Source organism: Fukomys damarensis, unplaced genomic scaffold (assembly GCF_012274545.1).
Source record: "Fukomys damarensis isolate Sample0158 unplaced genomic scaffold, DMR_v1.0_HiC HiC_scaffold_23, whole genome shotgun sequence".
Lineage (NCBI taxonomy): Eukaryota > Metazoa > Chordata > Mammalia > Rodentia > Bathyergidae > Fukomys > Fukomys damarensis.
Window position 1 is genome coordinate 49,434,121 of NW_022900935.1, and position 11,235 is coordinate 49,445,355.

The 11,235-nt window shown below is 53.0% G+C and overlaps 1 protein-coding gene across 8 annotated transcripts in view; it reads right to left on the reverse strand.

Moving 5' to 3' along the window:
* Positions 1 to 385: 385 nt before the first annotated feature.
* Positions 386 to 11,235, reverse strand: part of LOC104871550 (cytochrome b561) — an 11,909-nt gene continuing 1,059 nt past the window's right edge. Inside the window, exons 1-8 of one of the 8 annotated variants that reach the window (XM_010637511.3) lie at positions 10,963 to 11,199; positions 6,783 to 6,930; positions 4,883 to 5,032; positions 4,483 to 4,700; positions 3,429 to 3,527; positions 3,046 to 3,149; positions 2,491 to 2,648; positions 386 to 2,282 (exon numbers count right to left, since the gene is read on the reverse strand). In XM_010637511.3, coding sequence (XP_010635813.1) covers positions 2,090 to 2,282; positions 2,491 to 2,648; positions 3,046 to 3,149; positions 3,429 to 3,527; positions 4,483 to 4,700; positions 4,883 to 4,893 — 783 coding nt within the window. In that variant the 5' untranslated portion in view covers positions 4,894 to 5,032; positions 6,783 to 6,930; positions 10,963 to 11,199 and the 3' untranslated portion in view covers positions 386 to 2,089. Of the gene's footprint in view, positions 2,283 to 2,490; positions 2,649 to 3,045; positions 3,150 to 3,428; positions 3,528 to 4,482; positions 4,701 to 4,877; positions 5,057 to 6,782; positions 6,931 to 10,962; positions 11,200 to 11,235 lie in introns of those variants that run through there. The other 7 variants (XM_010637514.2, XM_010637510.3, XM_010637512.3 and 4 more) reach the window with 7 other exon arrangements.

The window sequence follows — 11,235 nt, forward strand, 5'->3', positions numbered from 1 at the left end:
AAAAAAAAAAAAAAAAAAAAAAAAGGAACACTGAAAGACATTTCTTACAGGGATCCAGCAGCTTAGACCTTCAGGATATTCTCCAACACAGAAAAGTCCCTTCTAGTCAGGTGTGTGGTACACACCTATAATCCCAGCACTCAGGAGGCAGACGCAAGAGGATCACTGTGAGTTCAAAGCCAGCCTACGTAAAGAGACCCTGTCTCAAAAAAAAAAAAAGCCCCTTCCACCAGGACCATTTAAGGTCTGTGCTATGATAAAACACCGCTAGTCACTTTACCTTCTGTGCCCAGCCTACGGACAATTTCTCTCAACCATTAGCACTAACTTCACTGCTAAAAGGTCTGGGTCCTTTCACTGCTACAGCAAATGAAGAGAACAGACATACAGGCTGCTGTAGACATTTATTGGATCATCTGCTGCACAGACAGCACATCTACCTTACAGGAGACAGGCCACAAGCAAACGAGAAACCATACACATCTACTTAAGGGCCTTCTTTGGTCCTTAGTCATCCAGTGTACACTTTGGCAAACTAATCAGTTTACAGACACTGCACATCTGCAGTTCCAGTTCTCTGTGCAGATCAGGCAAGCAATTAGGTACAATTATACCTTAGTAATCTGTCTAAGGATAAGTTTTCCACATGTCAACATCTGACTACACAAGAGTGTACAAGGAGACTGAGGAACTTGCAGAGTGTACCACTGAGATGTACATCATCCAGGCGAGTGGGGAGAGATGGGGAAAGGGGCTGGACCTCAGCTGCCTGCTCTGAGGAGTGACATCGCCACAGGAAGGACCCACGGCAGAAGCCAATTATTAGAAATGTAAGCAATAGAGGCGGCAGACAGTTTCTCTAAGGCAGCATTGGGCCAGGGATGTAGCTCAGTGGTGGTGTGCCTGCCTGGTAAGTGCAAGCCCCCGAGTTTGATCCCAGGTACCCAAAAGAAAAAAGAAAGTCTCTAAGGTAGCATTTAAGTGAGGAAAGGGTAACTGTTAAAAAAAAAAAAAATAGGACTCCAGTTTGGAAATTGTATTAATTTCTTCACTTAAGTAAACCGTGTCTGTCTTAAACTGCCAGGCTCCAGAAAGCCCAGAAAACGAGAGAGCATTTGCCAAAATGAAGAAGCACAAGATCAATGCTCTAATCACATTATTTCTAACTGAAGCCAAATGGTGACTCAGCTAACGTCACACACGTGGGGTTGAAGCCATGTCCATACACCAGAGGGGATTAATCTCATTCTGCTTCAGTCTAACCCTGAAAAGATGGGCCCAGTGGGAGAAGGGGCCCACCCCTCAGGACACAAGCCACTGCTTGCACCGGGGAGGGTCCTGCAGCGGCCCCCTGTGGGACAACACAGCAGCTCTTTCCACCCCTCAAAGCAGTGCCTGAGCTGGCATGAGTGGGGCAGGGCTGGGCAGGAAGGGCTGCTCTCAGCTGCTGGGGCACAGGGCATGTGTGTCTGAAGCCACATGCTTCTATCCCCTCCACAAGGCCAACCTGGGACTCCGGGGTTAAAGTACAGGACGGCCCAAGACTGTTAGCTGAGATGCACCGCTGTGCTTCCCAGGGGCCAGTCCCTCCTCTCCTGGGGAGTCTTGAGCTGAACATCAGCATACTTCACACATAGTATCACTTGCTCAACTGCCAAGAACAGGGCCAACTGTTACTCAGGATAGATAAGATTGGTTTGAATTCAGTGTTCTGCAGAGCAGCAGTCTTTTCAGGCCCAATCCCTGAGACCCTGTAGTTTTCCTGACCTTACAACAGGCATCTGCTTTGAGGTGAAGCCATTCTCCAGCTTCTCCAGCCCCTACTCAAACCTTCTTCATTTGAAGGGGGAAACAATGGCACGGGCTTGCATGTGACTCAGTGGACACTTCTACAGCAGCAATAAGGAAGGGAAAGAGAGGGCGAGCCCTAGCCCCCAAAACCAGTTCAAACAGATACCTCTGCAGTCACACTCCCCACCCCGCCCTCTGGGCCCTCCTCTGGAGCCTCAGCAGGAGTGAGCAAAAGACATCTGTGGGAACCCCACAGAACCACCCCTGCCAGGCCTCCACACAGGTCAAGGACAGGCCATCACTGGGAGCCTGGGCTGTCCCCCTCTGTCAGCGTCTTGAAGTCCATGGAGAGGGCCTGCTCTTCAGCCTGGGGAGGCCTCTTCCATTCTGCTTGAGCCAGGATGTACAGGACAGCCACCCCGAAGCAGGCCAGCAGCAGGCCCAGCACATTGGCCAGGATCCCCTCAGGCTCAAACGTGCTGTACTTGGTCCTGCAGAGAAGGATGGAAAGGAGAATCCGTACAAGAGGTCACAGTGAGGCCAATGCCATTGGCATCCTGGGCCTTAAAGATGCCACAGTCTTGTTAACACCAGCCCCTCCGTTCCCTCCCACAAAAACTTACTGTGCAGTGAAGCAGAGGACAGGGTTCCATCTTTGCAGAGAACTACGGCCCACCCTCTCCTGCGAAGGACACTCACCCAAGTTTAAACAGCAGCGCCTCCTTCAGGCCCAGCAGGGCTGTGCCCACAGAAAGGAGAAAAACAGCAGCACCAAAGAAAATGTGCTGAGGGCGGTAGCGGCTCCGCAGAGAAAACGAAGCTCCAGGGAACAGGAAGAAGCTGAAGCCCACGAGCCACTAGAAAAGGACAGGCAATGCTGGACAGTGCTCCGACTGAACCCTCTGCATCCCTCACCTGGCTTCTAGGGGAAGGGGTAAGAGGTACTTATGGAGAGAGGGTCCCGGCTCCCAGCACTTGAGGCCTTGAGCCCACAGAAAAAGTCATCATACTGTGTACTGGGGAAGCTAGGCATGTGACCATGTGTCAAATCAACAGGAGGGGCACCAGGGATTGGGCACCTCTAAAATCCTAGGTTCATACCCATTGCAGTGTCTGGAGGCAGCATCCCAACAAAACTCTCTCACATTTTGGACCACCTTGGAAAACAGGCCCCTCTGTTGCGTGCACTTTAGCCCTTCTCTCCGTCCCCTTTTGTTAACAGTGGCCAGGGCATGAGGTGCTGGGAAGACTCACCTGCACAAAGTAGAGGACAAAGACAAGGATCCCGCACCAGCTGTGCAGGCTGTAGAGGTCAGCATAGCCCATCTTCCTGTGGTAATCGAACACAGCCACCAAGCCTGGACCACAGACAGAGGTCGTGTGAGGACGGGGTTGGATGTGCAAGAGGGAGGGAGTGGGATGACCTGAGGACACCGGCTAGCTGGAACAGCTGGGCTCTGGTCCAGCCTGATGGCGGCGGCCAGTACCCAGTGTCCCTGCCTGGGACATCTCTGGGGCAGCGAGGAATGTGGAGCGGGACCATCCAGTTCTGGGTAGGGAACAGTCCATGTGCAACAGCCGCTTCCCAAGCCTGAAGCAGCAGGTAGGGAAAGGGACGACTGTGCCCAGGAACTTACCAACCAGGGAGATGATGAATGCAAAGACATGCAGCAGCCCATGCAGGACCTTGGTTGTGTGTTTGGCCTCTTTCCTGAAGACACGGTAAACCAGCAGGGCTTATGGGAAGAGAGAGGAACAGGAAGTGCATCAGCTTGTGCTAGAGGAGCAGCACAGAGGCCCACACTGGGGAGAAAGGGGTCTGAGGCAAGGGCGGTCAAGGTTTGCCAGCACAGGAACTGGAAAGGACGACAAGGCTCCATGGGCACCTTGGGTAAGCATCTGGCCTTTGTAGAACAGACTCCCCACCTGTGCATACTCAGAGGCCAGGGGGAGAGACTGTGACAGTTCTGCCATCAAAACAGGCAGCACAGGCAGGACTCTGTCCTGAGTCCCACCCAAAACAGCAGGAGACACTCACCACACCTTCTCACCAGAGCCTGTGAATTCATTCAGTGTTTTGAATTCATTGGGCAGTCACACTGAGATCACATCCAAACTCTGAGTTTATCTTTTAGTGCTGTCTCTCCTCAAAGAATCCAATTCTGTAGCCTGACCAGACTGTCACCACTCTTGGCAAGTAGGCTCCAGGTGCCCAAAGTAGAACCTGTAACCCTAACCACAGGGCCAGATCCTATGGGGATGCCTTCTAGGATCTGCTGCTGAGAGGTGGCTGTCACCAGGGACCTCCAGAAAGAGTGGCTCAACCAGCTATAAGGTACAGGCCACGCACCACCTAGTCACACCCAGGTAAAAGTGCTCTAGCTTGGCCAAGTCCAAGTATTAGCACACACCTCTTCTCCCATTCCAGTTGCCCTTGAAGATGGCCTAGTTCACAGCTGAGTCCTTGGCTCTGTGATTGAGAAAATGCCCCCAACCCCTAACCTTAGGGCCCAGATTTGAATTCCATCTCCCAGGTTTTAAGCCAGCTTCCTCCTCTGTCCTTTCTAGAATCTTGGACTTGCCTAACTCCAAGAGACCTCAGAGGTGACAGCATCCCCACAAATTGCCTCTCCCAGGGACAGGCTCAGGCACAGGACAAAGTTCCCAGGAAGCCGGCCCGCTGAGACTCACCATCTCCCTGCAGGAAGATCAGGCCTATGACCATGCAGAGGGGATGCACGTTGAACTGCAGGGTGCTCTCCCAGGCAATGCCACCTCGGTACAGACCCAGCCAAGCACCAGTCATGGCCACCACGGTGAGGCCCAGCAGCTGGGAGAAGGCCACATAGTATGGCAGTGTGGAGGGGGCGGACCCCAGGCCAGTCCTGCTCTCCATGCTGAGGCTGCTGCTGCAGAAAAGACAAAGAGGTGTGTCTGCCTCCCCGAGAACTCCTGCCAAAGCGACACTCATCAGTCTCCCACCTCTAAGGCCCTTCCCTGCCCTTCCCTGCCACCATCCTGCGGCAGTGGTCCCTGAGTCCCCGGAACAGCTCTGGGGGAGCCTGGGCTTTCCTGTGATGACAGACCTGACCTGGGTTCCATGTGCAAGACAATCACAGGGGAGACTCCCCAAATTCTGCTGGGAGCACAATCCTGGGCCTGGGCTGTGTCTTCTCTTTGATGAGGCCCTTAGTTTTCTCAGGTGGGTTTACAGGTAAATTCCAGAGGAGTGAGCAAATCCCTGCAGGTACAGGGTCAGTTGCTTCTTTCTCAGATAGGTGAAAAAGTACATTCAGGGTGAGAAACGGAAGCCTCCCCCGACCATCGTTTCTAAGCTTCACGGCTAGAAGATGAGGAGTCCTCCCCAAGGCACCACCCTGGAAAGCCAGGTTTGGAACCCCACAGTATGACCCACTGTCCTGTAGAGTAACTGTGCCCTGACACTGCCATGCCTGACAGCCAGGTCCTCAGCAGTCTCCTTCCTTCCTGCCCTGTTCCTCTCCAAAGTGGAATTTCTCTCAGGTGAGATTTTCAAAACTGAAGCCACCAGAAATGCAGCCAACACAGAAGAATGCGTCACAAGTAGAACTCACATGTGTCCACAGACCCTACTGAGCTTGGGATAACCCTAGGCAGGGAGGTAAAGCAGGTATGTTACTCCTCAAGGAGGCTCAGGAGACCGCATGTGTCCCCAGCGCATGCACAACTGTGTGACAGCAGGACAGCCTCAGGGCCAGCTCTTATCCTGCACCTGTGGCTTCTCCTGTCCCCAAGTCCAGCCCATGAGTATCCAGGATGAGAAGAGGAAACTGGGAGAACACACATGGCCCTGACTTCCCTGGCCTAGTGCTGCCTGTGACCTGGGGCTTCACGGAAAGGTCCTGCCACGATGGGACGCCACTACCAGCACGGTAAGCAGATGTCAGAGCTCTGGTCCTTCCCTGCCCCTTCCCTGAGCTGTGGGTACCAGCAGGGAGGGTGACAGCCAGGAGCCACCTCTGAGATGGCCCCTCTAGCACCAGTGCACACACCCCACCCTGCAGTGCTCTGGATGAGTGTGCAGTCTTGTGATCCGGCTGCACCCATCCCCGCCCATTCTCCGCCATATCTGACATCTGACAACTGCTGGCGATTCCACGACTAAAAGAGAGCGCTGGGCAGGGTGGTGCACAGCTGTATTCCCTGAACGTGGAGGATCACAAGTCTGAGGCCACTTCGGGCAATGGAGCTCGACGGTAGAGCACTTGCCTAACGTGAGTGAGGCCCCCGGTTCCGTCCCTAGTTCCACCACCACCACCACAAAAAAGGAGGACCATTAGTAATGTCATCGACATTTGATTCATATCCTCACATACTTTTTTCTAGAAATACATTCACGTTTTATGAAAAGGGTACATACACCGTTTTCTAATCTGCTTTCCCAATGTAATGGTGCATCATGTATACCCTGCCACATCAGTGCGTACCATCTACATCAGCATTCCAGTCATGCCACGCTTACTACACCGAACCACTGCTCTATTTCTTATGGATCCCTCGCCCCCTCAACAAGGAGCTGCCTGGCTCTCCGTTTTTCATCAGACCAGCGGGTGATTTGGGGTGATCCTCTGTGCACATTCCTGTGAGCCTCCTTTACCCCTTCCCTTTGGTTATCTTCACTGCCACAGCAAGTCAGGGCTGACAGCCTCTCCCTCCCATTCTGCCTGACAGACCAGGGACAGACCCAGCCCCCCAAGTCACGTCCCAATGCCCACCAGTAAAAGGCCCGCTATAACAGGACCGAGTTTCTCTCCAGTCTCACTATGTCCTTTTCAAGTCCCGGGCTCCCTGACTCTAACAACAAAAGCTGCTGCCCCTCTTCCATCTGCCTCGGCTAAGCCTAGCTTAGGTCCCTGCTCCCGCTGCATGCACACAGATCCGCCCAAGCCCACAATAGACATCTTGCTCTCCACTTTCCTCTTTGACTCCAAGGGTCCCCAGAGCTTCCTTACCTCTTTCTTGTTCTGTTTTAGATTAATCCCACGGTGCTCCTCCTCTCAAGTGCCCTGTTCACTCCTTGAAGGCAGGCAGGACGTTGTAACCTTCTCTGGGACTCCACAGATATCTGACACCTTGCTCAACTCTAGTGGAGAAGGTACACTAAAGGGAGAAACGTCACCCTCTGGTCACTTGTGCTGTGTCCTGCTCACCAGCCCACTGCCTCCTTTATTAGATTCATACCCAGAGTACAGTCAGAATCTGATTAGCTCTGAATTAGGAAGGGCAGAAGGAACAGCACCCTGCGGCAGTCTAATCAACCACAACTTCTTTACACCACGTAGACTACAAAGGGCAGGTGGCGGGGCAAGGACTGCTCTCCGCAGCCTATTTTTCCTGTCCCAGCCGATCTCCTCATGACACAGGCAGTAACTCAAGTGAGGTTCTTTCCACAGGTGTGTGTCTTTACCATCCTTCGTTACGAATTCAGCCCTGGATTCCCTGGGAAGTCAGCACCCACCACATTAGGGTGAGGCAGAGCTTACGTATATGCATCAGGAAGGTGGGGACCAGCAGCGGAGAGCCTCCTGCTCTCTGCCAGGCACTGCTCTCCCCTAATCCTTGACCCATAGCTGTGAGCACAGGAGTACTACCCACTGTGACAGAAGGCAGGAAAGCAGGCTCAAAGACAACAAAGGACTCACCCAAGGGTTACTGTCAGCAGAGAGCCACACCTACAGTCTACCAGCACTGCCCGATGCTAGGCCTATAGAGAAGACAGTTTGTGCACACCCTATGGCAGGCGGGCCACACAGTCTGTCTGTATCACTGAAAGGTCTAAAAGGTTCAGTGTCACCGCCCAAGGAGACTTGAGGACAAGTAGCCACACAGACACAGATATTAAAGGAAAGTGGTAAGAACTCAGCCTGGCCTGAATGCCTCTTCCCACTGCACAGGGAAGACAAGAGCCCCTCCTTTAATAAATGACCTGCTTGTGAGTCACCTGCCCAGTGCCCACGTCTCCTGCTGGCACTGTCGTTCTCTCCAAATACTGAGGCCAATCAAGGATTGATTCTAGAAAAATCCTTCGAAAAACTCACTCTGATGCAGGGCTCCAAGACAGCTTTTCTTGTCCCTTCCCAGCCAGCTTCCTGTTCCCTGCTCACCCTCCGTACCACCATGGCAGCAGGCATTGATGCTGGCCTGCAGCTCCAAAGGAAAAAGGCAGCAGGCCTGAGTGGGTAGGTAAGAGGTGTCTCAGGAGGAAGCACGAAGCGCTGCTCCCAGGGCAGCTCTCCAGGGCCCCACAGCCCTGGGTGGTAACCAGAGGAACCAGAAACAGGAGGAAGCCAGGGACAGAGAATGACCTTTGGAACTGGGGGGCAAGGATCTGATCTGAAGATGTTTGTGGCAAGATCTGAGCATGAAAGATGACATGAAAAGTGGCAAGGCCGCCTGGGCAGTCCTGTGGTTTCCCTATAGGTGACCTCACGGTCACTAAATTCTAAGTGTGGAAAATACAAATTTACCAAAAAGACAAGGTAGTGAGAGGTTCTGTGCTTCAGAGAGATGAAGGGAAAGACCCCGTTAGTAACAAGACTCCCCCAAGTACAGTTCAGGTCCACATAACTGGTAGCCCATCTGTGCCCAAGGAGATCTGAGACGTAGGAACAGACACCCCCAAGACTCTGGCAGAACCCAGGCTGCCACAGGCCCCTCTTGACACAGGTGGGGATTTGCTCTCCAGTTATGGAGCCTTGTTTCCCAATCTTGACAGAGAGAACACTCTCACCCTTCCTCTGTCACACCGCAGACTGATCTTGACCTCTGTGTTCCAGGGCAGTACTGTGGGCTGCAGCTTCAAGGGCTAGAAGCAGCCACTCTCCACCATAAAGGCTCTCTCTGGCAGCAGACCAGAGTCTCGCACCCACAGGGAGCACATGTGGCCCCTTGCACAGCCACTCTTCCTCCTCAGGGAGAGCACAGGATGGGGTGACAGATCTCTGGCAGCTTCTGGACGACTGGGTTGTGACACATATGCACCTGCCCCCACTGAACACCACCTGCAGTCAGACGCCACTTAATGCAGTTAAACAGGGACACAGCAACCTGCAGGGCTTAACCTGCACTAAGCGTCATGCTCCTTCCTCATGCCCACTGCATTTTATTAAAAGTCCACAGAGCCTAATCTCATTACTGGGGACCAGACACGGTACAGGATGTACTGCCGGGGGGCGGGCAGAGGGCGAGAAGGGAAGGCGGGCAGCAGGAAGCCTGGCTCGGCCATATCCCTTATTAGCAGCAGGGATTTGAGCTAGAACAGACTAGCTGTGGAGGAGAGAATTGCATTTTTCCCTTGAGGGGTGAAAATGGTTCAGTTGTCCAAGAATGTGATTAAAGAGAAGGCAAAATGAGGGTTTAGTTGTTGGATGGGGCACTTTCTTACCATCCCACACCCAAGGTGCTCCAGGAAGAAAGCAGAGCTGGGAGTCAGCAACTAGTACAGCAGGCTTAGTGCCAGGGTTCCCACTACTTACAAACTGGAAAGTTTTCATTTTAATTAAAGCGAGATGAAAAAAATGTTTGAGTTTTTAATCCCATCTGAATGTTTGTCTTTATACTAACACAGATGTAAGTTTTTTAAAAATTAATAGTTTTAGGGAGGCAGGGCCCAATAAAGCCAAAGTATTGAGGCCCATGAAAGTCACGATGTAGCCTGAGAAGGTGAAACACTCCTGCAATCTCAGCACTCTGGGAAGCTGAGGTGGACGGATCAAAAGTTGGAGTCCCACCGGGGCAACTTAGCAAGATCTTCCTCAAGAAAAAAAAAATGTAAAAGGGCTGGGGATGCACCTCAGTGCAGAGGTCCTGAGTTTGATCCCCACTAACTGAAGGGAAAAAATAAGAGCATCACAACGCAGCTTGGGCCAGAAAGAAAGGCAATTTCAAAGCCAGTTCCACTGTTTATGACTGTGTGTTCCCAGGCAAGCAAGTCTGTGAGCCTACTTCATCTACAAGGTGAGGGATACTAAGGCCTACCTCACTGGACTGTAGAAAGATTAAGTGGGAAAAATACATGCACACGCCTAGCACAGTCCGGCCACATGGTAGGCGACCAAAGAACAGTTAAAAACACTAAATCTGACCCTGATGGCATCTTCAGAGTCACATGTCAGCAGCCTATGACACATGAGGTTGAAGGCCATGGGAAGCCTGGTGACAGCACGTAATATACCCATCTACTAAATTCACACCACCATTCTGCCTACCATCAGCTTCCCACACTTCTGGAGCAGAAACTCCAAAAACAGGAAAGAAGGCTGCTTTTAATATGTGATATTGTGCATTCTCAAAACTCATTTATGAGTTGATTAGAAAGCATCTTCTCGGTGAAGCTGGCTTCTGCAAGTGATTCTTTTCTCACCGACGCTGGCATTAGAAAACAGAACCAGCCCTTGTTAACAAAGGCCACATCGGGCCTGTCTGGGAAAGGCGGCAGGGCAGGGAAGCTGTGGCTGGCTCCACCTCCGGTTGGAGGATCCTCCTGCTGGGGTTGGGGCAGTCCAGTGTTTTCCTGCCTGGATCCCGTATGGGGAAGATCAAAGCATCTGGAGGAGGGGGCAAAGCCTGTTTTGTTCTGTTTTTGTTTCCATTTGTTATGAAAAGAAAGGAAGGGAATCCCGGCAACCTAAAATGGACTTCATTTAATGAGTCTTAGGAAACTCTCATACTGCCAAGGTGGAAAGAAAAGAGGAGAGGGGCGCCGGGGTGGGGGCCCGCGAGGAGCGCGGGGGTCCAGGCTGTCTTTGCCTTAGTACAGCAGGCAGGGCTTCCTGTTGGCTGCTGGCAGTTCCCAAGCTTGCAACACGGACCCTCCTCCGCGCTATGACTGTGATACAGTGCAGGAAAGCAGGCAGGCTGAGAAGGGAGGTGGCTCCGCCGTCACCCAGGTGTCTGTGGTGGCACCACAGCCCAGTTCCGCAAACGCTGTACCCAGCCTCAGGGGAACCCTGGCCCGTGCAAGGGCCCAGGCTTTCCCAGCCTGGAAACTCCTACTCTCACACGACGAAGCTGGGGTGTTCGAGGAGGAAAAGCAAGGGAATTTCCGGCTACATTCAGAGCAGGACCCAGCTACTGGGAAAGACCCTCCCAGAACACTCATGGCAGACGCAGGCTGATCCACTTCCATCCCACCTTGCTATAACATGGCTGTAAGTCGTAGGTTTAAGCGGTGGCCGTTCTCACTTCATCAGAGACAGCCCGGGGCCTGCCCAGGGGCAGATCTGCCCGGAAGCCGGGATCCCGCAGGGCAAGCTCTTTAAGCCCTAGTCTCGCCCGGCAGCCCCGGGAATGGGAAAGGAGACCGGCACCTGAGCAGGTGCGGCGGCAGGGGAGAGAAGAGGAGCCCTCTGCGGCTCCAAAACCCCAGTGGGTTCCGCAGCCCCCGCCCGGCCCCCGGCAGGGCTG